The sequence below is a fragment of the Corvus kubaryi genome, unplaced genomic scaffold (assembly GCF_017639235.1).
Source record: "Corvus kubaryi isolate FWS band 111438036 unplaced genomic scaffold, C.kubaryi_AGA036_p1.0 37357, whole genome shotgun sequence".
In the NCBI taxonomy this organism is placed as follows: Eukaryota; Metazoa; Chordata; class Aves; order Passeriformes; family Corvidae; genus Corvus; species Corvus kubaryi.
Window position 1 is genome coordinate 15692807 of NW_024581117.1, and position 27907 is coordinate 15720713.

General features: G+C 38.6%; 1 protein-coding gene across 2 annotated transcripts in view; it reads left to right on the forward strand.

Annotated features, from left to right (window-relative positions):
* The window catches only part of MYPN (myopalladin), a 76176-nt gene that overhangs the window by 24485 nt on the left and 23784 nt on the right, over window positions 1-27907 (forward strand). For both annotated transcript variants that reach the window (XM_042033408.1, XM_042033406.1), the window contains exons 2-12: window positions 3897-4835; window positions 12091-12266; window positions 13763-13814; window positions 15837-15984; window positions 17488-17559; window positions 17768-17909; window positions 18475-18498; window positions 20506-20622; window positions 21051-21420; window positions 23523-24107; window positions 26412-26559. In XM_042033408.1, the coding sequence (XP_041889342.1) occupies window positions 3898-4835; window positions 12091-12266; window positions 13763-13814; window positions 15837-15984; window positions 17488-17559; window positions 17768-17909; window positions 18475-18498; window positions 20506-20622; window positions 21051-21420; window positions 23523-24107; window positions 26412-26559 (2772 nt within the window). In that variant the 5' untranslated portion in view covers window position 3897. The remainder of the gene's footprint in view (window positions 1-3896; window positions 4836-12090; window positions 12267-13762; window positions 13815-15836; window positions 15985-17487; window positions 17560-17767; window positions 17910-18474; window positions 18499-20505; window positions 20623-21050; window positions 21421-23522; window positions 24108-26411; window positions 26560-27907) is intronic.

Here is a 27907-nt window from a genome sequence, read left to right on the forward strand (position 1 = left end):
GGTTTGGTGCTGTAGGTAATGAACCAGTCAAGAGTAGAGAACTGCAGGCTGCTGGCATCAGTCACCCCATTTCCCCCCTAAATAACACCAGTTTAGAGACATTATTTGTAACCAGCAATGCAATTCCTGCCCTTGATACAGGTTCATTACAACACTTTTTCAGTCAGCAAAATTATTGGTGCTTTCATTGCCACCACAGATTGCTGCCTACTGTGCTTTCAGTTTGTCCTTCTTACTGCCGGCTCAACAGAGTTATCTGCAGAGTTATCTGCACTTATCTGCTCAACAGAGACATCTGCAACTACAATACAATTAGCACAGTTCTTCACAGAAAAAAAAAACCAAAAAACCAAACACAACAAACTGGACATCTCTCAAAGCATAAGCAAGGCAAAATTAATAACTGTAATGGGATTGCCCAGGAGCCTCACAGCAACATTTGCTGAAACTTAACATTTTCTGTTAAATTAAAAATATCACATAATTCAAAATACTTTAAAACTTCAGTAGACAAGCACTGCCTCAAAGTGCTACATTTGACTAGAACCCAACTACTGCATTACTAAAAATAGATTAAAAAGTCATCTTCTACACAAGCTGAAAATAGAGAATAGTTAGATAAAATTAGATAAAGTTAGGTAAAATTCTGACCCTGGATGAGCTCTAAAGAAAGGTGATGGCTCTCTAAGTATTAAGAATTTGGCATCAGATTCGTTCTCATTAATATCTTGCTTCCCAACTCCAGAAAGAGAACTCTGCTCCCTTCTACCTCTTCTGCTCCAATAGGCAGAAGGAAGGAAGTTGTTCCAGGTCCTTTGCTGGGGAACTGTTTGTTTTCCTCCTTTCACTATCAGACAGTGCCTTCCTCACTAGGGTTTTTCAAGCTAGAATTATAAAACTATGTGCCAATCTAAACACATCTTTGAGAGTAGCTCCTTATATTGCAGTAATACTCCTTAAGCAAATCAGCAGAAATTATTTCTTTCATGTTTCAATGCTTTCAATTCATCAAAAGATGAATAGAAGACATGCAAGAACAAAGTCTCAAATATACCCAGAACAGTCTCAAATAACCATACTGAACACACAGTTGCTTTACTATGGTTTTCTGCAGAAAAGCTGCACTGTGATTAACAACTTCTGTTGAAACAAACAGCACTTACATGAGAAAATCAAGCAATGTCTGTGCAACAGAGGAAAATGAAACCCTGAATAGTCTCAGTCAGATAATTTCATATACTCTTTAGACAAAATCATTACAGGAGTTCTTCAAGTTCATTTGACTCCAGCAGGTTTTGATTACACTATATTCCTTCTCTACTTGCCTTTCTTCCTTAGAGTGTCCAGTGCTCTCTAAAGAGCTGCATCATCTTTTTTCAGCTCTGATGACCTTTAGAGTCACTGAGATGAAGATGTGCCATTCTGAAATGCTGCAGAAAGAGTGGCCAAGAAATGCAGCAAGCTAAATTTTGCCACCTTGTAAAATACACACTTCTCCAGCGTTCCACTGTGTCCTGTAAAGCTACAAAGAGCTGGATGTTCTAATTCAGCCAGAGCCACCCGTGGAGAGGTCAGTGTGGAGCTGCATCCCTCCAGAGCTGTGACATCCTGCTGAGGCACATACGGCTCTGGTTTTGCAGACTCAGTCACCCTCCCGAGGCAGAGGAAGGAGCTGGTGATGGCTCTGCCTCACCCCTTCAGCTTTTAAGCAGGTAGAAAGTGGCCCGTGGGGAGCAGGCCCAAGGGCTGCAGTTCATTCATGGGACAGCTCTGTCTGTCAGTCTGTAAAGTCCTTATGTTAGAATGTATTTAAACTCTTGGAAGTTGAAACTGTAGCTTTAGCTGTGACCTTTACTGCACATAGTATGCGATCAGCACATAAACAAGCGGAGAGAGCCCCTTAAACACGTTCAGCTTCACAAAGGTGGCACAGCTGCCCAAGACGTGAAAGCTGAGCAAGCAAAAGCAGTTTCCACTGAGCAGGAACTTAAAGCCTCATGGAGACCTCTTTGTACTCTTAAGAGGTTAAATTACAAACTCTGCCCAGTCATGAAACAGCTCACAATATTATCTCACATGGGCTTCCCAAATCAGCGTTCTCTATGTGCCACAGCTTCACTGAAACACTGCGCCAGATAATTTAATGCCAAATGTTCAATTAGTATTACAGACCCTGGCTCAGCTGCAGGGACTTGACTGGGTGCTTAGAAGCCTACAATTTATATGGCATTTTATTTCTCATTCTTTGTACAGGCACAAACTTAGCAATATTTTGATTGGGTGCCTCTGTAGCATTAAGTGATTTTCTTTGTTTCAAATTATGAAAATAAAGCAAAATCAATAAACCTAAAATTACAAATATTTATGTAAGAAAAAGGATTTCAGTATAACAAATTTTGCCTCAAGCAGAGGGATCTCAAAATGCACATCAGATTATGACAGCTGTATGTTCATTCATTGAAGAAGAATATAAACAGTTTAAATAGAAACCTTCCTTTTTGTAAATAAGGAATAAGGGCTGCCACTCACATTCCAGGAGGAAATACTTCAGTAGTACAAGACATTACCACTTCATTTGTTCTTCACAAGCCCTTTTCCAGGAACAATTGAACTAGAAAAGCCCAAAGCCTTTCACAGCAGAGATGCCTTTCTAACTTTTCCTTCCCTGGCAGCTTCAGCTGTTACACAAGGCTGTGAATGGAGATGGCCAACTCTAGGGCATGGATGTTCTCTTCTCTTGATGCCATGACAGGAACCGAACTTTCTGCAGTGTGACAAACCAGACACCTTGGGGTAGGAATACCTGAAACCACTGCAGCAAGATTTGCCACACCATAAATGAAGTAGGAGGGAGACAGTGAGCACTGCATAGTCTGAGAGACAGATCCAGTAAACAGTCACGCACTTGTCTCAGTATCTGTGAGGATCAGCTCTCTGAATGGGGTAAAGACCAGTTATTTGTCTTCATATTTAGGCCACCAGAAGATGAGTGTGTTAACAGGATGTCTGAATCCCTCTGCACTCATCATGGCTCTTGTGTAAATAAAAGGGAGAACGTCACACAGTTATACTTGCTTAAGGATCTAAAGGGATGCTTTAGCTTTGCTTTTCAGGCATGCAGATTAAGTATGGGCTTTCTGATAACTCTCATCTCATATGGTACATTTTTTCAGAATCAGGATGACCTAAGATCATGATTCTGAAAGCCCTGTAGTACCAATTATGTTTGCATCAAATAATGACATAGTTCTCTACTTACTTTAAATAGCTTATTAGAAATAATGCTGAATTTATGAAGCTATGGAACATTTAGCACCATTATAACTTCCTGTAATGCATGAAACATTGTCATTATAGAATATTTTTGTTCTTTCTCCTTCCTCCTCACATCCCTCATATGATTTTGAGGGTTCATTTACTTACTACTTCAGTGCTTTTCAAGCTAAATTTACTTCATTTAAAAGTAGTTATTCCAAACAACTTTCAGTCCCTGTAATATCCAACACTTAATCCATCTGATGAGATTGTTTCTTAGCTAAGAAACGCACATCAGCAATGATGAAGATTTGACATTGAAACTCAGTTGATAGCTCTGTAGTTGAAGTTTTGCCTAGAACAGAGTAGAAAATACCACACTTGCAGTTACTTTATGTGAGGCTATCGACAGTAGAAGGTGATAAAAGATGAACTTTACTGGGTAAAGACAACAGTATCTGGTAGGATGTGCAGAAGCAGGCCTTTAACACTAGGCCATCCTTATGCTTCAACTATCACAAGTACTTACAAGTATTCAGCACACAGATGCAGTTTGAGAATGTTCAGAAGCCTGTTATTGTGTTCAGTCAAAAAAATTGCTGTTGATAAGGCATGGTCCTATTTGTCCTTTTTGTTGGCAGCATGCAAGACGACAGTTTAGAAACCTCAACTTCAATATCTCAGCTTCTGAGGGAGAGTTATTTAGCAGAAACTAAGCATCAAGGGAAGAGTGAAAGAAGCATATCAGAGCCAGTTTCTCATAATTTCCACTATGGCAATGCTTCTGGTGATTCAGATGAGGTAGCTGCCCAAGATGACCTTCCAGATCTCTCTGCCTTTTTGAGCCAAGAAGAGCTTGATGAAAGTGTAAACCTGGCAAGACAAGCTATTGGTCAGAATCCGCTGGAAACTAAACAGGATGAGCTTCAGGCACATTCACAGCACCCCCCAGATCAGCTGAACAACACGGGAAAACACAAACAAATGGCCCAGTCTACAGCTTTGAAAACATCAGACAATGGCCTGCACTCCAACTTTTGCCAGGAACATGTCAGAAACACAAAGGGGTCCAAAGGGAGCTCTCAAGATCTAAAGAAACACCACCTGCCTTCTGAATCAGAATCCAAAAAGGAATTCCTAAACAAGGCGGCAGATTTCATTGAGGAGCTCTCCTCACTTTTCAAAGCTCACAACTCTGAAAGAATAAGACCCCGAACATGTAAAAACTACAAGAGCAAAATTGATTCTAAGAATAAGTCTGCTCAAAAAGGTAGCTCTGGCCTGTCTCTCACATCAGAAAACAGAGAAAGGCTTTCCATTCCAACACGTCAAGACTTGGAAAACAAAGCAGAGAAAACATCTGAACAAACAGATGATCAACAGGCTGCAAACCTGGAATCTATCAGTCAATTAACAAGTGCAGAGCTGAAAACAGAGTCAGAATCTGCATCTGTATATTCTGATGAGCCCATTGGACAACCACCGCGCTTTACTCAAAAATTGAAGAGCAGGGAAGTTCCTGAAGGATCCAAAGTGCAATTGGACTGCATTGTGGTAGGAATCCCAGCACCTGAAGTCAGGTAAACATATTCTGCACTTGTCATTTTGTATTTCTGTCATGGTAGGTGTGTGCAGGCAGGAAATACGTTGTTTGGGAAGAATATTATTTCTACTATGCTTCATGTCTAAGCCCACTGCTTTAATTAACAGTTTTGAGGCATTCCCTTGGTGAAGCTTATGCCATTACAAATGTTGTATTGTGTTCAGCCCTTAAACTTGTAGAGGAGTCTGACTAAAATAGAAAACAGTGCCAGAAGTTCAGGGGTCTTTTTACAGAAAACAAACAGGAAATATCATCATCCCCTAGATATTTGCAACACTCTCTGAACACTTCTCTTGCTTATAAAGGCTTTGAGACTTATTTCTCCAGGCATTTGCCTTGATAAATCCTTTGGATAATAAAAATGTCAGTAGGATCCCTGGACACGAGAAATATTTTTTCCCCTTTCATCATTCATAGCTTATAATGCAAAGACAACAAGTGAAATCATCTTCTCTTATGTATCTGGACCTGTACACAAACTCAATCTGGTTTTCTTCGTATTCAGAACAGGTGAACACTGAAATGATTGTTTATAGACCGTACTCCAACACACAATGTTCAGTTTAGGTATTTCTCCAGAAGGCCACAGCACTGTCCTTATACCAGCAGTCATGTTCGTGCTGTTGACACGCTTAAAAATGACAAGGTGTTCATGCCATCCAAGTTTAGGTGTTTAACAATCATCTAAAGTTCTAAGTCAGAATTAGAAGCTGATACTATAAAGTCACAGAACCCTCGCAAGGGCAGATTGGAGAACCCAGGAATGATGGCTCATCCTACAGAGTATCCAGGGATGAGCAGAATGCCTGTACACCCAATTCAGGAATCACTTGATTCCACAGAAATGGATGACAGATATCTTTATAACTTGGGTTAATTTTTGTCCCAACAAAACTGAAGCTTTTTAACTGAAATTTCTATTGCAACATTTGATTTTGTTCATTTTGATTAATTAAATAAGCTACTTATGTGAATGCCATTCAATACAGGAGCTGCTACACTTCTATAGAATAAGCATCCATCAGATACAGGGAATTAGGGATAGGGAGAAAGAAGTCCCCTAGGGAAAATTAGTCCCAAGCTCAAGAAAAAGATCAGGCTCAGCTTCCAGTTTCCCATTTAAACTAAAAAATAGAAGGTAAGTCACAAGGGAGGAACTCTGGACTCTCTCTCCCTTGTGTTTGTGTGTGTATGTACGTGCTATATGAAGGAGAAAGCTGGGAATGTTAGCTCCTTGAACAGTTTTCTGATCATAATTATTTATTAACAAAGCTTTGTCATGTTCATCCAAGATTCTTTCAACTCCACCAATGTGTAGAAGTAACACTAAGAGGGTGTAAAAATTGTCACTTGACTGAGTGATAAATATTCACATGCTTCCAGTGATCATGGCCTTGTTAGTCACTGCTACAGCACAAGGAAACCAGAAAACAGAATGTACTTTGGGGTTTGTGTTCCATTAATCATGAGGACCAGAAGAACACAGCATTTTTTCCCTAAAAATAATTCCTACCTTTGATCTGCTGTGCAAAGCTTCCAAAAGAGTGAAGGAGGCATCCTGTTGACCATAGTTGTGGAACTGTGAGCAGAACTGTACTCAGAACTGGCAAACATCTTGCTTGGAGGGTACGAGTTTTCCAAAGTTTATGGTGAGTTAGTTCAATGTCTGTGGAGCTGGGCAAGGAGAGAAGGATTCTAATAGATAGGTTAGAGAAATAAAAAAATCAGCACTCCCAGGAAAGGACTGACTGGCAAGGTAGCAACTGATGAATGAAAGCTTAATGACCTTTGACTTAAAATGGACTTCCTAACCACAGAAAGGGATCCCAAGTGACTTATAAATGCATATATGAAATAAAATTATGAAGTGGAAGTTGTACTGTGGGAACCAAGAGCATTGTGAAACAAGAACAAGATTCAGCAAGCTCTGTAGCGTAGTTAATCAGTCAACACTAGGAGCAATCCGATGGTTAAACTGATGTAATGGGGATTATAAGAGAGAAATTAGAGACAGGATATTTAGAAAGAAGCTGATCACAGGGATAGAAAGGACTGGAAAATATGAAGGGCAGATACCACGTTTGAAAGCAAGATAGTACTAAACCAAATTGATGTTAAAGGTGGTGTAAATGACATTCATGATGGATCAGGGTCAAAATACCATTTTGATTACTTATCAAATTACCAAATCATGGCAGTGATAAAGCATTACAGGTGTGGTTGGTAACTGTCAAGCATGAGGGCTCACTGAGGGACAGAAAACTGGATGGTGGAGCCAGAGAAGAATGAGGAACAGATTTGAAATACCAGTATATGGAAAGCTAAGTCCTCTTGGCTGAATACAGAAAGACCTGTCCAATTGCTTTGTAAGGTAACTTAAGCCTTAACGTAAGAAGCCCACAACTCAGAGGAAGCTCGTGAAGCCAACCTATCTAGAATTTTGGGTGAAAAGTTACCCATTTTTCAGTATCATCAGCTGAATGCAGTGTCACAGAAGAGACAAGGACTGAAACCACAGGATGTGTGCTTCCAGCTAGCTCAAACCTTAGCTCGCTATTAAAGAGCACTAGTACATTTACTGCTGATTGCTTTACTCTGTACTGCGGGTTAGAAATAAGCCTTTGAGAGAAATGTGTAGCTTATTTCCAAAGTGTTTGATGACCTCCTTCTCAAGCTCCCTTCTACAGCTCCGTTTCTGTATGAGTAATGGTAGGTGTGACATTCACTCCTCTCTGTGAGGAGAGCACTCCTTTTTCCCTCAAGTTCAGAGGTGCCTACATTTTTCCAAACTGCTTGGCACATCACTCCTAGGTTAATTTTACTGATGAATCACATTGCATGGTTTGGCATACACAGCTATCCTGGAAGTGTCATGAGGATTTAATGTTCTAAAAACAGGCTGTATGTCATAAGGTTTCCATGAAAACATTCTTTAACATAGGCATACAAAGCTCAAAAGGTGCATTTTATGCTGCTTTGCTTGAGGAGACCAGACCTGCGACTAATCACAGATTTTTAGAAACTCCGAAGCCATGCAAGGATTTTTTTATTCAGGATTTTTCTTCCTGGCTGCAAATGAAAGCACTTCTCTGTTTTAGTGCTCAAAGTCTAGAGCCAAACTTCTCTTACATGCAACTCCAGTCAAGTCAATGGATTAAAATCTAGGATGAATTTGGCACAGGGGATGACACTGCCTTAATGTGAACCTCCCTTGCATGAGTAAGCTATCGTTGCAATCCATGGCAGGAATGAAATGTCAGTGACAGAGAGTATTGCTACTTCAGTCATTCCACATATCTCAATGTCAGAACTCCCCCTGGAACTGACATTTCATTGCTACCATGTACAACGTTTTCACAGTAAGTATAAAATCAAATGTTAATAAGCAAGGAGTAGATATGGCCATACCAAAGTTTTCCATGAAGCTTAACTTCACAGGAGACAACTGGTTTTGATTTATAAGCATTGCAGAGAGACAACATTCACACAACATGCTCCTTTTTTCAACTTAATCTCAAAATACTTGAACATTATGCTGAAAATACTGACTACAGAACACACTGCATAGAGAACTAAACACAGGTTTGAAACAGGAGTTTATTCCTGAAGTTTTAAATCTGCAAATTTGCTGCAAATCTGCTGCAAATTTGGGACTAACCAAAGAAAAAAATAACTGCAAAGAAAACAATTAACTCAATCCTGCTTCACTCTTTGAGTCTACTAAAGGAATAAATTGCTTATATACTAATAAAAGAAACATAAAAATTAGCTTACATGGTGTTTTTAAATTTGCTTGTAGGAAAATTAAACTGTGCCTCACAAAAGCATGTGATACAGACATATCTCTGCACAAACAAAACAGGTTAATTCGAAAAGCTGATCAGTAACACAATGAGTTCTACCTTAATGGCAGTTGTATCAGAGCATTTTGTGTAATGTGTTTTGCTCGATGTGCCACTTCAGTAAGGAAACACATATAAGTGGACACGAAAATATAATATCACTGTACTATGCAAGTTATTTTAATGTTCTGAAAAGATGCTGCTGAAAATGAAATCAAATTCTAGAACATGGGTATTCTCTTTAATCCTTATTCGTATCTGCTAAGGCTAACATGCTAAAACAAGGCTACAATATAAGGAAGAGCCATGGGGTAGGTATATAAAAAGACATGAGTAAGTGCCATGACTCATGTCCTAAGGTACACAGTTGTCTACATGAATTACACACCTAAAAGGCAACTTGTACATTCATATACCAAATTTGTGCCTGTACTCACACAACTGCATGAACCGTCTCTCCTGATAATGTGACCATTTTCAGTTATCACCAACTGCAGATCTTGAGAACAACAGTAGAATAAACCATATTGTAGATAGAATTTTTTATATGTCTCCTTTCAGTCTTGCAGGAATCCTATATAATTCCCTTGTCTAGAATTTGAAAAGGCACTAATAATTGTCAAAGGACATTTTCAATCAACCCGGTAATGCACATTACCATACCTCTCCCTTGGGACTGCTAAACATTTCCTCTACTTGCTCCTGGTAGAGTTGTTATCTATCCCAGACATTGGATGTTTGTGTTCCGGATGCCAGCTACGAGCTATGGTGTCTGTCCCTACATGTGTGCAAGGACAGCACCGAACAGAAAAGAGAATGTGATACTTCCGGGAAACCAGTCAAAAAAACCCCCTTTGTATCCAAGTATTAGTGGGGAAAACTCCAGATTTGGGCAAGCCATTATGGGCAAAGTTTAAAATAGATGTAGCTGTTCCTTCTGTTTGAAGAGGTTTTGTTTTAGAGGTTCTGACAGGACTATGACAGAATATGAAAACTAAAAGTCAATCAGAAGAAGTTAGAAAGATAATTATTTTTAAAGGAAATGTATTTTGAATGAAAGCACAAACCAACAGTTTAAAAATAAAGATAACATAAATAAAAAGTAATATTTTCAAAATAAATGTTAGCAAGGAACCATACATTCTAATCTATGGAAAACAATGGTAATGGTACTGTGATCATGAAATCCTTTAAGAGAAAAGTAGTTTATAACTAATGATTTAAGACCAGTGATTTCACATTTTTAAAACTATTTTTAAGTGCTGCTTCATGCCTTGGGAGAGAAGTTAAAGAGGAGGGTTACACACTCCAGAGCAATAAGTAAATATACACACATGCATACATTCACTCTGTTCTTACACCCTCCCCTCAGTGTCTGCTTTTGGCCACTGTCAGGAGAGCACACTGGGTTAGGCAGATCTGTAATCTGAGCCAGAACACCCAGGGAGTTCTTCCTTATCCTTCCACATGTGCCAGCTCACCTGGCATCCTTGGATATGTGCTGCTGTTACTGCTCCCTTTTGTATGAGCACAGCTGGCTCTCCAATTTCCAAAGGTGCTGCATGCTCTATGGGCTTGGTTAGTGGCCAGAATGCTGTTTGCATCTTAAACAAGTTCCACTGAGCTTTGAGAAGGAGCATGAATGGCTGCTGAAAGCTAGCTGGAGTAAAGTGCAGTCCTAGGCAGAGTGTCTACTGACAGAACATAGCTCAGGGCATCTCTGGTGTGAATGAAACACAGGGAATACCCTGTTGGTTTTGAGAAAGCCACGTTGGATGGCTTGGACTGAGGGGCACAAACAGGGCCTGGTCTTCTGCTTAGCTACAGAATCAGCATTTAAGTGCTAGATCTGTACTCCTTCATACCTCAGAGACCCCTTGAGGCTCCTTTCTCAATTCTGTATTATACTTCTGTTATATTCTGGGTTTCTGTTGGTATGGACTGTTTAGAGAGCTTTTCTTTTTCAATATATTTGGGGTTTTCTTCATGCTTAATTTGTAGCACAAACTGTTGTTACAAAGTTGTGCAATTAAGCGGTCAAACAAATTTATTTATTAATGTTTTTCCAAAATATCTGAGATGGAAATGTATTGAAGTAAGACAGGAAATACTAATTATTACAATTTATTACTTAAAAACATATCCTTATACTTTCCATAACAATCATATTTTCTGCAGTACCATTCAAATGTTGGCAGGTTCTTTTACCAAGTTACCATATAAGATGGATGAAACAATTAATAATTTTTTTTTAAATCAATTGAATAAAAAATAAGTATGACAGCGACCACCCTCACATGCAGAAGATGCATTAGCTAATCACATGTAATTAAGAAAGTCACAGTAAGAAAACACAAATATTTTTGTGACATTTTATATCTATCTATCCATCTATCTATCTTTATGAGAAAAGTTACAGTGAAAATGAATGCGCTTAAGTTTGGCTTTTCAAATTTCGCTAGTTATCTATAATTACAGGTATTTCTGAGTATTATCTCAAACATTTAACTCTGGATCTTGATACATAGTGCTGCTTCTTCTTCATAAAGCCTAGATTTAATTTGACTCTGTTTCTGCAGACCCACCTGCTTTTTATGCTTCTGTTCTGCCTTGTAACAAGCAAGAGCCATGGGCCTGCTCTCCCCTCCTACCAGCTCTGAGTGAGCTGGTGGTTACTGCCAGTAACACATCCTATAGAGCTGTCTGTGAAGGTGCTGCTTTTCCTTTTGTGTGCATTCCTGCATTTTCCACTGAAACAACCCTTCTGAATACTGAGGGACTTAGGAATGCCTGAGATAGGAGTGTGAAAACTCTCAAGAGCCTAGTAGATTCTTGGCTATGCAGCAGTGTTTAAAGAGGAACACAGCAATATCGTGCAGAAAAGAATTGCTGGTGCAGCTGTCTCACTGGCTGTTTCTGTATGGAAATACCTCTGTATTGTAATAGATCAACTTTCTTACCTCAGGATAGACTTATGCCATTTTCTATAAAAAACAGATTTTGTTAAGTATATGACAAAATAAGGACAAATTTCAGTCACATTTTGAATTAACATGAACTTAGGAAACACAAGTTTGGGGGAAATTTGTTAACTTAGGGCTGGGTTTTTTTGCTGCACTTTAAGCCACTACACAGATCTGATTGTACCTAAAGAGAAAATCAGAGCTGGATTGACAGTGTTCCAAATTTAGAGCTCTTTTACTCTTTATTGAATATTATGAAAATCATCAATATTTTATTCCTATGACTGTTGATTCAATACTTGCCTGCAGTACTCTGTCAGAATCTTCAGGCTAAACATACCAATTTTATCATCAGAAAGACTTCAAACATTATCATCCTAGTTATCAAGTAGTTTGCATTGAAAAACAATTTCTTTTTGCCTTGTAGGTGGTACTGTGAAGGGAAGGAGCTTGAAAACTCACCAGACATTCAAATTATCCAGACAGGTGATCGACACTCTTTGATTATTGTTGAAGCTTTTGAGGAGGACACAGGGCGCTACTCGTGCTTTGCTTCCAACATCTATGGAACAGACTCCACTTCTGCAGAGATTTACATAGAAGGTACTCTTAGAAGTGCTGCAGAAACTGATTGTTGAAATTGGTCATACAGGATTAAGATACAATTATGTATCTTGCTTGCTAACTGTCATCGTTTTGTCACAAAAAATATATAGCAGGAGTCAACACTCTTCATCATTACTAATACCTTTATTATTTTCCTGTAAAACACTCTTCAGACAAGGGACCAGCACTTACATGTCATTTTATTGTGTTACTTCCCAGAGATTTTATATATCTCACTGCAAGATCCAAGTCTAAAAATATTCCAATTCTGAAGCCACCTTGTATTTTTTGTATGTGGAACTCTACAGAAGTATAAGAAACTAAAATTTATGTCTAATTCTTATTCTTCCTTTTCCCTACAGTCCCTACAAATTGAATGTAGGACAGCTTCATCTTAACCCTTTATTGGGACCTTGTAACCAAAATAAATATGCCATCAATTTGACGTTCTACTTGCCCAGTAGATGCTGTAAATCAAACAGAAGATACACCTGCAGATTTAGGTGTCTTTTCTTTCTCCTTATGCCTTTTACTATATCTAAGAGTGATCTATTTATTTTATTTGTCTTTAACACTTTCTTGGAGAAGATTTTAGATTGAATCCATTATTGTGCTAGCAGGACTGTAAACTTAAAATAAACACATAGGATTTTTTTTCTATTTCTCTCAGAGAAATATGCTATGAGCACCGTCACTGACCACAGTGGGACCATTCATAAATTAAAGCACTGCCCTAAAGGTGAATTTCGTTCTGCTGTTATTCTTCTTTCCTGTCTCTAATCTGACAGTGAAAGGACGAATCCTTTTTTAGTATCTGGACTGCCCCTGACATTAATGGGAGATGTCTGTGCTTGGCAGGGATTTACAAGTTCTTGAAACAGGGGCCAAGGTCTGCTTTTACCCAACTCAGTGGATGCTGGATGGGAGCCATGGCTGATGGAGATGCTCACTGGCAGGAACTGCAGAGAAAATGCAAATTCCAAGCACAGTGAAGGCTGAATCAGAAGTGTAAAATGTCTCAGTGACTGACAGCTGTTAGTAAACCGAGCTAGTATCTTCTCCATACTGTGCTACAAGGCACTAGCTGGAGAATAATAGCTGTCATTCCAGGTCTCTATCTTTCTTCTTTTAATCTGATAGTATCAGGCATCTGAGAGAAGAAAACTCTCACTTGATTCACAACACCAAATATGGATTAAATCATAGAGGCATTTTAAAGACAACTAAGGAACACCCAGATGTTCATTCACTCTTGGATGTTGTTTTCCTTACTTCAGTTGCACCTCCTCCCAAATCTGCCTTATCTCAACAGCAGTTCTGTATCTTGCACAGTATGGAATGCTGGTTCATTTCCCCTGCAATGTGATCTTTTGTCTTGGCATAGCTTTATAATACATATCCATAGAGTGGTCTAGAAGAAATCCAAATAAAGGTTTGTATCATTCATAGAGAAACTCCAAAAACCCCACTGCTAAATTATTTTTTTTTCATAGGCATCTCTTCTTCTGACTCTGAAGGTGAAATCATCAAAGACGAAATGGATCAGTAAGTTTAAAATCAATTACATCATCTGTATTTCTTACAGTCAAAAAACCCACAAGTGCAGACATTTCAGTTTGCAGCTTCCAACACTTTATTATTCTGTTTAGGATTTGTTGGGATTGGTTGGGTTGAATTTTGTGTGCTCATTTGTTTGCTTTACAGATGGAACAAACACACATTTGTTTGCTTGTGAGTCCTCAACTTTAGATTAAGAATTGAAATTTTAGTATTAAATATTAATATAAGAAGATGTTACCATAAAGACTGAAATTCTAAAATGAATTTACTAAAACAAAAACCATTTGCCTAGATCCAACTTAGATGCTGATTTAAGTGTCTGACTTGGACAAAAAATATAGTACAATTTCTCACATGAAAATACATAAGGGTTTTGGCAGAATATAGGTAGAGACTGATTATTTAGATTTAAGATAAAGAAATTAATAGACATGTACTAGAGTGAACTGAAATGATGGTATAAAAGACTACTTAATTATAAAAAGAAAAAATGTCAGATGTGATCTGGTATCTGGGAAATATTTATTTATTTTTCCCCGATAATTTAGACCCTGATCCAATGCTGTTAAAATTCTTTCAGAATTAAAGTCCTTCTATTAATTAGAAAGGAAGTCAGAATGGTTAAAAGCTAAAATACTCAGTCTTTTATTTTGAAATCCTTTGTATGTACAGATTCAACATCAAAAGCAACCAGTGCTTCATAGAAGAGGCCTTAATTAGACAGACTTATGCACCCTGTTGGCTTTTTCCCATCACTAAGGAGAATTATACTCATTACAAATGTCAGTTTTTAAAATGCAAAGAGAAGATATTTGCAGTGTATTTGACTGAAGACCTCAGGCTGACAGCAAAACCTGTTGTATGTAATTTAAACTTCAAAGTCATAAAGTACTCCAGATTGAATTGGTTTATGGACTTTGATAAATGTTAGGATTTTTATAAAACTGAAGATCAAGAAGGTCTCAAACTGGGGATGTACTGCTAATTGTTTTAGGATGAATTGTGAAGTTTTCCATTCTAGCTCAGACTTGTCCAAGTGTCACAAGCATTTTTTTTTCACATTCATGTCATTAGGTGTCAATGTAGGGTTGACCAGGATCCTGATCACATGATGGCATCTTTAAATCACTTACCTCATTAAGCTGTGAGGTAATTTTTTTCTCAGAATGCTGCTTTGACATCACAGTAGGATGTCGTCAAATAATCACATTATGAAAGACCAGGTTTGGGTATGATAAGTGTGTCTTCATTTTTGCTTGGCTTCCAGTTGTCATCACATGAATCTGAACACTGAAGGGAGTTAATACGAGAACAGCTGCTAAAAGAAGTTCAAAAGAGAAATCAGTGATCACAATAGTTGTATCTTCACTCTGAGTAATGCTTCGTCTGTTTTGAAGGCTAGCTTTCCTGGGGGGACCTCAAACTGAATAAAAAGACCAGCTCTTCACTGTCTGCATTATTCCACCTAGCAATAAAATTTAAAAGGGTCAACTCTTACATTTCCATATATAAACAACCACAAAGTGAAGAGTTGTCAATCTCTAGCAAAGTTGATGATAGCAACTTTGATGATATGTTGGTCAGAAAGCATGTCTCTTTTATTTTTCAGCAATTAATTTTTGAATCTGTATCCAAGCAAACCATAGTATTTTCATTACCTTATAGGCCCACTCTTCACAGAATAGAAACTAGCAGTGTCCTCTGTGAAACTAGCACTGCTTTCTCATGCTACTCTCAGCTGGTAACAGCCACAATTGCATTGATCCAGGCCATTTATTGCATTTGGTGTGGCTGAACTAAGTATGAGATATTAGAGTGGCCAGATAGCTGGGTGACTTACAAAGTGCAGTTTTACCTAGGAGGAGTACATATCAGCTTAGGTCAAGAGGAATTCAATCCCAGAAGTGAGGCTGGGGTTGACATGTAACTGAGACAGACATAATTTAGGGGCACACACAGAGCTCTAGCTTCAAGTTAGAGAATTTGTTCTCGGTTAATATTTCACAGCAAACCAAAGCCAGCCAACACCTCCATGAATGCAGCATCTCCTGCTGTCAGAACTGCAACCAAGCATCAAGAAACCTCCAAGACACCATCAGCTGTGGTTCAGTCTGTGTCTGTACCTGTCCAGGCTGTGTCAACACCAGTTAGCCAGGTAGGTGGGACAATGTGATGAATTTCAAGGACTAAAAGCAAGCTCTTAAAAAAAGCATTTCTTCTACAGTTTGTGACTGAGAACCCCAAATTTTCTGGCGTTTGCTTTGCTGTTGAACTTCAGCTTTGAGCCTCACAGTCATACAGTCCACAGAGGAATGGCCCTGCCTCCAAGGCAACCTGGAGCACCTGCCCAAGGGCAGGGTGCCTTCCTTCCCCGGCTGCACGAGGAGCAGGAGGAGCAGGTGGCTCAGCCAGCACTGGGAATTCATGTGCCTTCCAGCAGCTCAGAGACGGAAAGGGCACCTGGATGTGTGAGTCACCTTCCCGGCCTCTCCTCATCGCAGACTGGCTCATCCACTTCCCAGCCCAGCACATTTTCCTCTCCCTCACTACAGAACTCACTTGAAATCTTTTCCTTTCAATGAAACTCATTTTAAGCTGAATCGTTTCACTACTATGTTTACTTTATATGTAGATAAGTTGTTTGCCACATAACATTTTACTATCAACATCAAAGAGTTTCTAATTAACATTACCATGCATTTGGAATCGTTTTTGTTGCAAACTGTCAGCATGTTCACAGCTGTGAATTCTTTCCTGATAGGAAAGAGGAGCCATACTTAGTTAAAACTGAAAAGTTCACGAGTTTCTGAATTTCTTGCTTTACAGTGCCTTTTCAAAGTTTACAGCCCAGAATTAGGTGGTAACCAATAAACAGATACTGAACAGGTGAAGTAATGCACGTTTACTTTTGACTACAATGAGAATAGAACTAAGCCCCTGCAACACTTTGCCATTTTGAGAGAAGATGCTTAAGGGTAATAGTTACCTTAAAAATCACTACTTTAAAATTTTGTTGGCTTATAAGGCACCGTCTATGTAATTTGAATGTTTCCTGAGATACTGAATACATTAATTCTGCTGTTCTGGGGCAACTCCTATTACACTAAAATAAAAAACTATATTAAATACTCAAGCTATATAACAAAGTTTTCCAGGAGGAGAACAATTCCATTCTGTTTTCACTGAGTAGGATCAATAGGCTGATATCCCACCTCTCTATATGGTCTGGTTTTGGCAAAGGAGAAGAATTATAGTAGCAGTCACAGATGTGACTTGACTTAACATTTCCTTTTTAACATCAATAACCATTTTCTAAGTAAGAATTTTTAAAAGAGGACTATGACCAAGCAGACAACATATATTTGCCTTACTGAAGTATTAAGAAAAGATGTTCCAATACACTTCAGTAAAGCTTTTCTTGCCATGATTAACTGAGTAAGGCAATAAAGTACTAACAGCATTTTTGTTGTTATCCCATCCAGGAAGATCACCAGCAGTTGTCCACAATAGAATTTCTGTTCATTGCCTTAAGTATTTTGCTTTGGACTTCATCCTCCAAAATCTCTTTTATGTCATTCCAAAAGCACATTTCTCCTGTATATGAAAAAATAATGTCTGTACACCTAAACATCATCTTGTGATGTTTTGCAATCTACAGGCTCAAAGCCCCACTAATTATTTGCAAGGACTGGATGGAAGACCTATAATTGCTGCTCCTGTATTTACAAAGGTAATCTGTTCTATGACATATTTGAAAAGTAGAGGTCAGATAACTAAAGAGAGATAATTAAAAATTAGCTCTCAAAAAAAAGGCAAAAAAATCCTTTTCCTAAGCCATTCATAGGTTTAAGTGGCTTTATTAATAAATCTTATTGAAATCAGTATTATTTCCAGACCATTAAGACATTTACTGACTGTCTATTCATTTTCTCTATTAGATGTTACAGGATATTTCAGCTTCTGAGGGGCAGCTTGTTGTTTTTGAATGTCGGGTGAAAGGAGCTCCTTCCCCAAAGGTTGAATGGTATAGAGAAGGAACACTGATAGAAGACTCTCCAGATTTTAGGATATTACAGAAAAGTATGTTTCTTGTGTTAAAACATTGTGTCTAATAAAATATAGGCAAGCAACAAAATTGCTAACGTAGCAACAGTGTGAATTTCTTATTACAACTGTAATTTTAATTTTCAAACAGTCAGAACATCTGCAACTTTCTCAAAGTCACTGAAATGCTAAAATTGTGGAAATTCAACAGAAATTCCTTAAATACCACACTAAACTAAACCTAAATGAAACAATAGTTCATCATAACTTGATTTCATGTGGGTCAGAGTTTCATAAATTGTCTTCAAGACACAATAAAGTTGTGCCAATACTGAAAAAAAACCCCAGCTACTTGGAGAATTTATTTCCTATTTCTAAGTTCCCAACAGTGTTCGTAAGTGTTCATATTGTTCAGTGGCTTTGACATACCATTGAGTATAAGGCCTGGCTGTCTTCACCACCCCTTAAACAGAAAATTGGATCAAAAAGAGTACTCCATCACATTAAGAAGGTCAAGTTTTTTATTTTGTGCTTAAGAAAAAAGAAATCTTGGTAAAAGTAACTATATTCAATCTAATAATTCTGCTCTTCTTCCCTGTAGAACCACGATCTATGGCTGAACCAGGTGGGGATCATCAAAAGGCTCATAATTTTTTCATTGCATAAATGTGGTGATTTAACCTCACAAAATATTAATTATTAAAACTTCCTTATTTAATTAACATAATTTCTTCTTTTCCCCATGTTCTATAGCTACTAATGACATACATTTCACTGTAGACTGTTCCACAAACATGTAATTTGATTTAATTCAGTCTCTTTTGAAGAAGATGTTTCCATTCTGCTTTGCCCCAGTTTTAACTCAGGATCTAAATGAGCTAAAGATTAATGAAATCAATGTATGAGGGTCCCCTGTACATCTGAGGTCCTGAAGTATACGAGATGAGGTAGATCTGAGCTATTTTTATCTAGTTTACCAGTTAGGGAACATTGCATCAGATGTTTAGCCATGTCAGCCATTCCCTGTGCTCCCTACCAATGTAATGTGAGAGTACCACATCAGGTGTTCACCCCTGATATCAGCAAATCCTATAAATGTGGCTGGATCTGCTGATTTCAAGGATCAGGGCAGAATGTAGGCTATGTCACATGGTTGGAGCAGAGGAGTCTTATAGCTTTCATTATTTCTCCATGAGAGATTCACTCTCCTCATTATGCTTTTTGCTATTAAAAATATGAAGCTTCCCCTCTTAGGATGGAAAATTACCAAAGGAGTATTAATTCTTATGGAACATAAACTTCTGTAACTATTCTCCTTGCCCTATTCAAAACCTTTTTACCCCAAAAAGTGTCTTGAAAGAAACTGCCACTGTCTGAGATTTAGGAATGAAAAAATGGAGCTTCAACCAGAAGCCACTGACACGGTTCTGTTACTGTCCAGTGGCATCACTGCTGAGTAATGTGAAGCAGTTTTTAGGGGATAATCAGTTGGGTGCAGTTGTCGCAGCCTCATCACCTGCTGCTCATTCAGAAGGAATCTGGACTTCCATGCATGCAGTGGTTGGCAGATCCCAGCATGATAAACTAGATAGTATAATGCCTTAAACTAGTTCTGTTATCATACTGCTATAATAAACTATTATTCTCCTATAGTTGATAGCAAACAATCTCTTTGTTGCCATTAGATTGTCCTTGGTGATGACATGAAACAATCAAATTTAAGTGTGTTATGGCCTTTGACAAAAGTACTCATAAAATATTTATCCTGTAGGGTTTTAGGAAAGTTTATCGAAAAATGGTAGAAAAATAGTCACTGAGTAGGTGAAGAAATTTTATCAGCCCACATTTCAATCCACTTTAGATGTTACTGTTCCTCCCCCTCCCAGCTGCACAGCCAAAACAAAAGATTTAAAATTCCATCACAATAGGTATTTATTAGGTGGTACTGCTGCCAGACGTGTCAGATACTGGTCAGACAGGAATATCATAAACCCAGATTGACTTTTCTAGATGGAACATAATTTTTGCTAGTACAATTTTGCTAGCATATTTTGGGTGCCCATTAGTCATCTTCACAAGGAAGTGAAAAGGCAACTTTCCGTAAGCACAATTAGCACAATGCCCTCTATCTGCAAATCTGCACTGATATTTTTGAAAACAACAGCCTATATGTATGTGTTTTATATTTCTCCCCCTTACAGAGTGACTCCACTTGAAATGTTCCCAGTCAATTATAATTAATCTTTCAATCTGCAGAGATAAAAAATACCTATGTTTTAGTGAGCTGAGAGTGTGGAGTAAACTGTATTTTTCCAAATTAAATTTTAAGTTCTTTTAAGTCTGTACTTCATGTGTTAGGAAAACATTTTCTAATGTTTTCCACACACTGCTGACACCTGTTCTTTGCTTTCATTGGGCATGCTGGAACACAGAGGGTACCAGTTGCTGCAGACAATGCTGATAACAGCTGCTGCACACAAAGGCTGCTAAAACTGATAATACTGATGGAACTAGAAACAAACTGAGCAAGGTGGAAGACCTTAAGGAAATCTCCCCAAAGGTAGTCAGGGTTCTGTGTGTTTTTTCATTGCATGTTCACTTCAAGTACTAATCCTGCTCTCATGCTTTGCAGAGGAGATTTGTACTCTCGTTATTGCTGAAGTATTTTCAGAAGATTCCGGCAGTTTCACCTGTACTGCAAGCAATAAATATGGCACAGTATCCAGTATAGCTCGTCTGACTGTCAAAGGTAAGAGTTTGAGTCCTTTGCTCCCTAGTAAATCCGAGCAGAGCAGGCTGTGATTTATGCTGTGTACTGTTGACTCCAATGCAGCTCCAAGTTCTGGCAATGTTCTTCATAACTAAAAAGTGTGAGAACTCTCAGGGGAAAAATAAAATAAAAAAAAAATGTTTGTATTTCAAAGATGTAGTGGAAATCACTGGGGACGTGGCTGAAGACCACTGACTGATTTTCCAAACTGCAACAGTGCCTCTTTACCCTCTACCTTTACAATATTCCTTTTTTAAGGGAATTTGTTCTTAAACAAACGAGGTCAAACAACTCAGTCCAGCAGCTGGAAGGACAGAGTGAGTTTTTTGAACTATAACTTTTGGGATTTCTTTTCACGATGATTTATGGCATTTACATATCCCAAGGTTTGACTTCTCCTCTTTCAGCACCTGAAGACAGCAGTAATGCTGCTGCCCTTCACACGATGGGCTCCATTGACTTTGTCGCTACTGAACACCAACCTCCCCCACAAACTCCTTCCAGCCATGCAGCAATTCAAACACCCAAACCTAAACTCGAAGGTGTTCTTGTGAACCACAATGAACCCAGGTCGAGTTCCAAGGTAGGGCTCCGTGTACACTTCAAGCTGCCTGAAGATGAAAAAGGAAGTGAACCATCCTCAGAGGACGGACCTGGTGCTGCAAACCAAACCAGACCCAACCATTTCCCAGAGAAGATAAATGGACAGCCAGTGAAAATACCAGAGCCAACATCACCATCCAAGGAACCTCCCCCAGTACTGGCTAAACCAAAGCTGTAAGTAAACAGAAGTCAAATTCTCAGGAGCATCACTGATATTATTTAGTAGATATTGACAACACTATTGCACTAGAGCAAAAACTCAAATGCACAATAAAAAGATTGTAGGTGTCACATGGCATTGGCCTAATGAACCATACATAATCTTAGAAATCATATTCTACAGAGCTAGATTATTTTTTCTGTATATCTCTCTCAGGAAAAGTCATCTCCAGTTTTAAAAGGAAAATGTTTTCACTTTGAAATGTTATTAATTCCACAATGTTTCCTGCTGCAATCAAAAGGTGAAGAAAATTGACCTTATACAGGCAAAATAAAAGCAGGTTCTTCAAACATATCTCACTCAATTCTGGGTATGCAGTATTGCCCGAGTCAGGCATATTCAGTCTTACACATAGTACAGACTGGCAACCAGCAAGTAACTGTCATCCCAAAGGCCATACCTCATGACTTTTATGTCCCACAAACATCATCTCCTCCTAAAACAGATAAAATACTTGGAAATGCTTGGTAATGTGAAGGCACTTCACATTATCTAACTAAAAAGCACCTTCATGATTGGTGCACTGGGAGCTCAGGAGAAATTTGAAAAAGTGGTGTCATTTTCCTAGAGGATAATTTATGGAATTCACACTGCAGTTTATTAAGAAAGGTATTTTCAGCATTTTTTAAACCTCCCACATATAGTTTTAACAAAAAGCACACAGACACCTTCATTTCATTTCTTAAATAGGCAGAAGCTTTACCTAAGGGCTCAGGAAGGACTTTATAAAGTAATTCACTGGTACTCTTCAGCAGGGATGTAATTTCATAGCATAAACATTACAAGGAGAAGACAGAACTCACGTATCTTGTAGCAGAGGAAGAACTTGGAGCACAGGATTTTTTAATTTGTGAAGCCCACATTCACAGCCCTACATACTTTCTGAGCTGTATGAGTTTCAGGGGGGAGCAGAAGCAGTATTTAAGTGCCCAATGCTTGCATAAAGCAGAATTTCTGTCAACTCCCCCCTCCAAAAAAAGTCCTGTTACAAAGGATTGCTTTATTATTATGCAGATGTGTATATGAAGGGCACAAAATCAGGCCCACACAACTACTAACTCTCTAACGTCCTACTTTATGAAAGCTTGAAATTGCTATCTTTATCTGCCTTTAATGTGATTTTTGTTTAGTACATTACAGAAACTAATTCTTTTAACTGAAAACAAATTATTTTGAGTACGTATTTGGTTGTGGTTGCAGGAGCAGTTGTGGTTGGTCTTTACATCTTCATTTTCCACTTTCTATCAGTAGTTATTTAATGCTCCATAGTTTATTACACAATCATTTTCCATATCCTCTACGTCTTTTCTGGTTTTGGAAGGGAAAAAGCTCTCCTGTTTTTCATGTGCTGTATTTCCATATACACAATAACTAAATAAACCACTTGACAAGGCAAAATAATTTTCCTTAATTGCAAAGTAAAAAAGCCCTGGAGAACTATGTGGTAGACAGCATCTAGAAAAAGAACAACTGCATGGAATGCAAGTTCTATCTGAATTATCCACTCCTGCCTGTCACTGAATGTCAGCACCAGCTAAACTACGTTGGTAATATCTCCTATCGTGGATTATTACAAAGCTTTATCAGTTAAAGTGCTGGTTTCAGAACCCACTTCAGCAGCAGGTAAATAATGCAATCTGGCTTACAAACACTCATTTAAGTTATGGTACACCAAATCTTACTCTTAGTTACACAAGCAGAGTGGTACTAAGGTGATTTTGACAGGACAGTGCTGTCCCTTAAATATCTTCAAGTAAGAGTTATATTTATGTTTCACATGCTAAAATGTAAGAATTATCTTCAGTCAAATAATTTGCAGACAAAAAGCTCTTGTGCCTCGGGCAAAGAAGGGGAGATGAAGGAAAAAAATATTTTAGTAGCAAACTAATATTATGCTCTTCTCATAATGTTAGAGAATGTGTCACATAGCAGTTTCCCGTCTCTTACTGTATCACAGAACACAGAATTTTTCTGTCTGAATTCATACATGGAAATGCAGCCAACTGGCTCATTCGGGGCTCATAACCAATTTTGTTCATCTTTATTTTCTGTTCAGTGATCAGAGCCAGTTAAAACAGCTCCATAACCAGGTCCTGCTTGAACAACAGCAGGTGCATCAGGCATCTCAAAGAGAGCTGTCATTCAACACCACTTTAGTGAATTCTGCTACTTCACTCTACCAACAGTCCACCTCAACCCTGTACAAGCAAAGCTCAGCCTCTGCTTCGCAAGCCTTTGGCTACACCCGCCCCAAGCAGTTCCTGCCACCACAAACTCCCCCGCCAGCCAGCTCCTCTGCCAGCTCCTCAGTTACATTCAGCAGCGTCCCTCAGGCAACTCAGAAAACAAATAACATGGAAAATTTCATGGGAAATCCTCCACCTGCCCCATCAAGGTCTTCAGGAGGGTTTACAAGCAAAAGTGAACAGTCTCTACCAAGCCCTAAAGAATCCATGGTGCCTCCACTAACACTTTCTACATGCAGCGTAAAACAGTTTCAGCCACAGACTGTGACTCCTGCTCCCATCTCCCCAACCGGACGGATTCAGAATCCAGTAGCTTTCCTTAGTGCTGTTCTTCCTTCACTTCCTACCGTGCCATCAACCAATGCCATGGGACTGCCCAGAAGTACACCAGCCACGTAAGTAGCATAAACCATATGCACAGACACAGGGACAAGAAATACTCAAAGGAAACTAGGATGTATTTCTGTTCAAGGGTTCAGTGGGGGATTCACTGAAATGCATGTCTTTCATAAAATAGAAGAGTGAGTTACTCATATATTCTGGTCATTTAATCTAACCTTTACATCCAGAGAGAAAAGAAAGGATAATAACTTCTGTAATTAGATAGAATTCAAGAGAGAGAAATGTGAGCATATAAACAGATATATAAGAATGTGGGGGCTCAGAGTTTCATAAGACTGTACTAGAGTGAAGAAAGAGATTTCATGAGCTTGTAGGATAAGTCACTCCGAGACTCTTTGCTTACATGAGGTATAAAAACATTCATACCTATTGTAAGCAACAAGTAAAGTTTTAAAGGTACCTTATAGTGCAAGCTATTTTTTTAGTCTAGGTCAATCTAAGAAATAACTTACGTAAAGGTATTTTTCTGGTTGCAGTACTTTCTATATTTGAAGTCCCCCAGAAAATCTCAGGAGAGTTAATGGTTTGCACATAAATAATTAACAGCCAGCATGATTTCTATGGCAAAATAGCTACCATGATACAAGCAAATAAGGATGATGATGTACTGGCAAGGTGGTGGCCTTAACAGTCTCTTCTTTACTGGTAGAGTTGAAGCGAATTTTCCTTTTGTGGACTATGTCAACTCTGTGTTAGCCTGGCTAGCACCTGTAGATTGGTACAACTATTTACTCATATAGCTCCAAATCCTGCAGGAATAGTTTCCTCTTTTCTCAACAGTTCAAGGTAGCGACAGCTATCAGCAAGTCACAATCTCCTGACTACCCTGCTGATACTACGTCAACCAATGTTATTACAACAGAAAAATGTGTCCCTGTGTCTATAGCAGTCACCACGCTGTGTGCCAAGAAATCCTACCTTCAAACCAGTACTGCACTGCTACTCACAGACCTCTCAGTTGCCCAGCACAGCCACATAATTGCCATCACCCCGTAGCATGTGCCTGGAGGCCTTCCCAGCCCTGGCACCCTGATCAGGCATGCAGCATGAAGCTATAAGGGCCACAGTGAAGGTTTTCACTTTAGCCAGCTCAAGCCTTTGGTCTGCTTCCACAATGCTGCAAGAGCAAGCAAAAATCAACTGCAGCTGTCACCAGTCCCCTTCCACCCCTTCAGATCTGGGGCACAAGTGCTCAAGTGCTGTTCTCTTTGCATTAATGACACTTAACCCCCGCAAAGTGCTTTCCTTTTTCTCCCTGCTGCACAGGCATGGCCACAGAAGTCATCACAATATGCCTACCAGGCAGACTAGTTAAATATGTTTTCTTCATTTCAGCTTTCCTGGGTCCCAGCCCAGAGCTGAATTCTCACACAACTAGTGCTCCTTTTGCTGACATTCAAATTCTTGACCTCTGCAAGGGAGAGAGTCTTAGCAGGGCACAAAAGGTCAGGAAGGAATCTGAACAGTATCTGTGATAATCTGTAAATACCTGTTGAAGCTTCAGCTTCCCTTTTTGGCATTATCAATTACAGTAATTCTGGTTACAAAAGGAGTGAGAGCTCACTGTGTCTGCAGGACAACAGAAGGAAGACACCTTGCAAAGCAATCACCAGTTCTGCCTTTACCTAGAGCCCCTGTTATCAAGATCCCAACATCTGTTCTGGTAAACTACCAGAATATTGCACACTCCCTCGTAGTGTCCTGCTGCTGTGCTCCAGCAGTGCACTTTCACAGTCTCCCGACAATCTGCGCTAAGAATTTAACTATTTTCAAACCTTACTAAAATTAAACAGACCACATCTATAAAATAAAAATAAAAAATAACTGTTGATGTTAGGTGTCATAAAAAGGTGAGAGAAATGAAAGAAGTAAAAGCTCATAGAAAGAGTAAATGTTCAATGAAGATGTGAGATAATGATCAATGAGAAATTGTATTAACTTTTAAATTATTGCCTGATAACAGTCAAATGCACACCTTGTACACCTAAGGTAACACCTACACTCATTTCTTTAGCATTCACTGTGACATCATTATTGCAGGATAAATATAAATAGAACTTAGATGCCTATTGTAGCATTATAACCCTTACTCTGTTTAAGATGTGTGTTTTTAATTTCTACAGCATGGGAATGGGATGTCCCATTAAGATTGTACCAAAAAAAATCAAATCCTCTATTGTGCTTTGGCTTCTATGTAAATAAATAATAGGTTCCAGCATAATATATCATATCATACTGGTGACAAAATATGTATATACTGGTTGCTGCATGTTAGTATCAGAATTTTCTTTTACTAGCCCAACCCAGGGATTAACAAAGAAAAATCTGAAGCCTCTGCCATTAGCAACAGAAGATTCTATTCGGGAAAACAAAGCTGCACTTGTAAAGGACCTGGAAAGAAAACTGCATTTCAGAGAGGACGCTAATCAACAAAGTGGTCAACAGGTAAGAAAATCGAGTATTATTAAAATAAATTTCACTCATGAACAAGACATATATTATGACGTTGGAGAAAAGGTGTTTTTGTGGATGAGCTGCTACACTACTTTGCAGGGGGAGCCTTCGTGTGAGTACTGGTTTGGAATAGCAAACTGGAGCTTTGAACAGAAAGCATGAGGGATGCAGCTGTAAAATATTTATTTTGTGACTGAGCAGCATTTTTCATTTCTGATCATCTCAGAGGCTGGTAGGAATGTAAAATTTCTTTATTGTCATGGAAGCTTCTGGACATTGGCTTTTATTTTTTTGCTTTACATGTGCTCGATTCATTGCACACATACACACACTATATTTTAAAACAAAGAGTAAAGTAATTAAACAGTTTAGGATAAGGTTTTTGGTTTTGTTTTGGTTGAACTAAAATGAGCTTTCAAGTTTTTAGCATGAAACCTATTTTTTCTAATTTCCAAATTTACATGAATGGACAGGGACTTCTTGGGAACTTTATTATTAGAATTTAGCAAAATAACAAACCTTTTACAAAGTTCAAGGAACTAAATATTAGTTCACTCTTAACTGGAATCAATAAATTCACTGAATCTGGGCACTGTCTATGAAACTAAAGAAGAAATTAAAAAATGAAGTAGTATAGAAGTTGAAATGACTGTAAATCAGGTTCAAGCACCCTTGAATAACAGACACACTAAGGACTGCTAGACAGCTGCTCTGCCTGCAGGTGATTATTCTTCTCTCACCTTGGCCATGGAGGCCTCCATACCTGTCCCACCAGCTCAGGCTTAACGCAGGTTAAATAAGGGTTTACCCCCATCTGTCGCCAACCAAAGAGCTTTTCACAACATCCATTACCCTTCTGACAGAAAACATGTAGAGAGAAGCAAAACACCACCAACTCTCTGGAGCAAAGTCCCCTCTGTGGACAACTGCAGTGTAATCCCGAGGGTTTTTTAATTTTGTTGTTGACCTTTCTTTCTGGCACATCACACTGCCAAAGCACTTAGAGTAAAACAACTGGCAAGCAGTACGTTTTGCAGATGAATCACAAGTGTTACAATCTGTACTTGCTATGGTAGTAAGAGAAATTATTTGGAGAGCTACTGTGAAATACCAGTCAGTCTTTGGAGTTAACTGCATGATAACCCCTTTAGAAACAATGATCACTACTAGTGTCAGAGTTATCTGCTGACAGCAGAAGTTATTTATACACTTATTTGCTATTCTGTATGAGACCAAACCTATATCGTGACTCTCAAATTCCTCAAAAGTTCAAAGCTGGCACTTCTCTAATTGTTGCAGTAATTAGAATGCCAATGGCTATGAACTAAAATCAATAAAA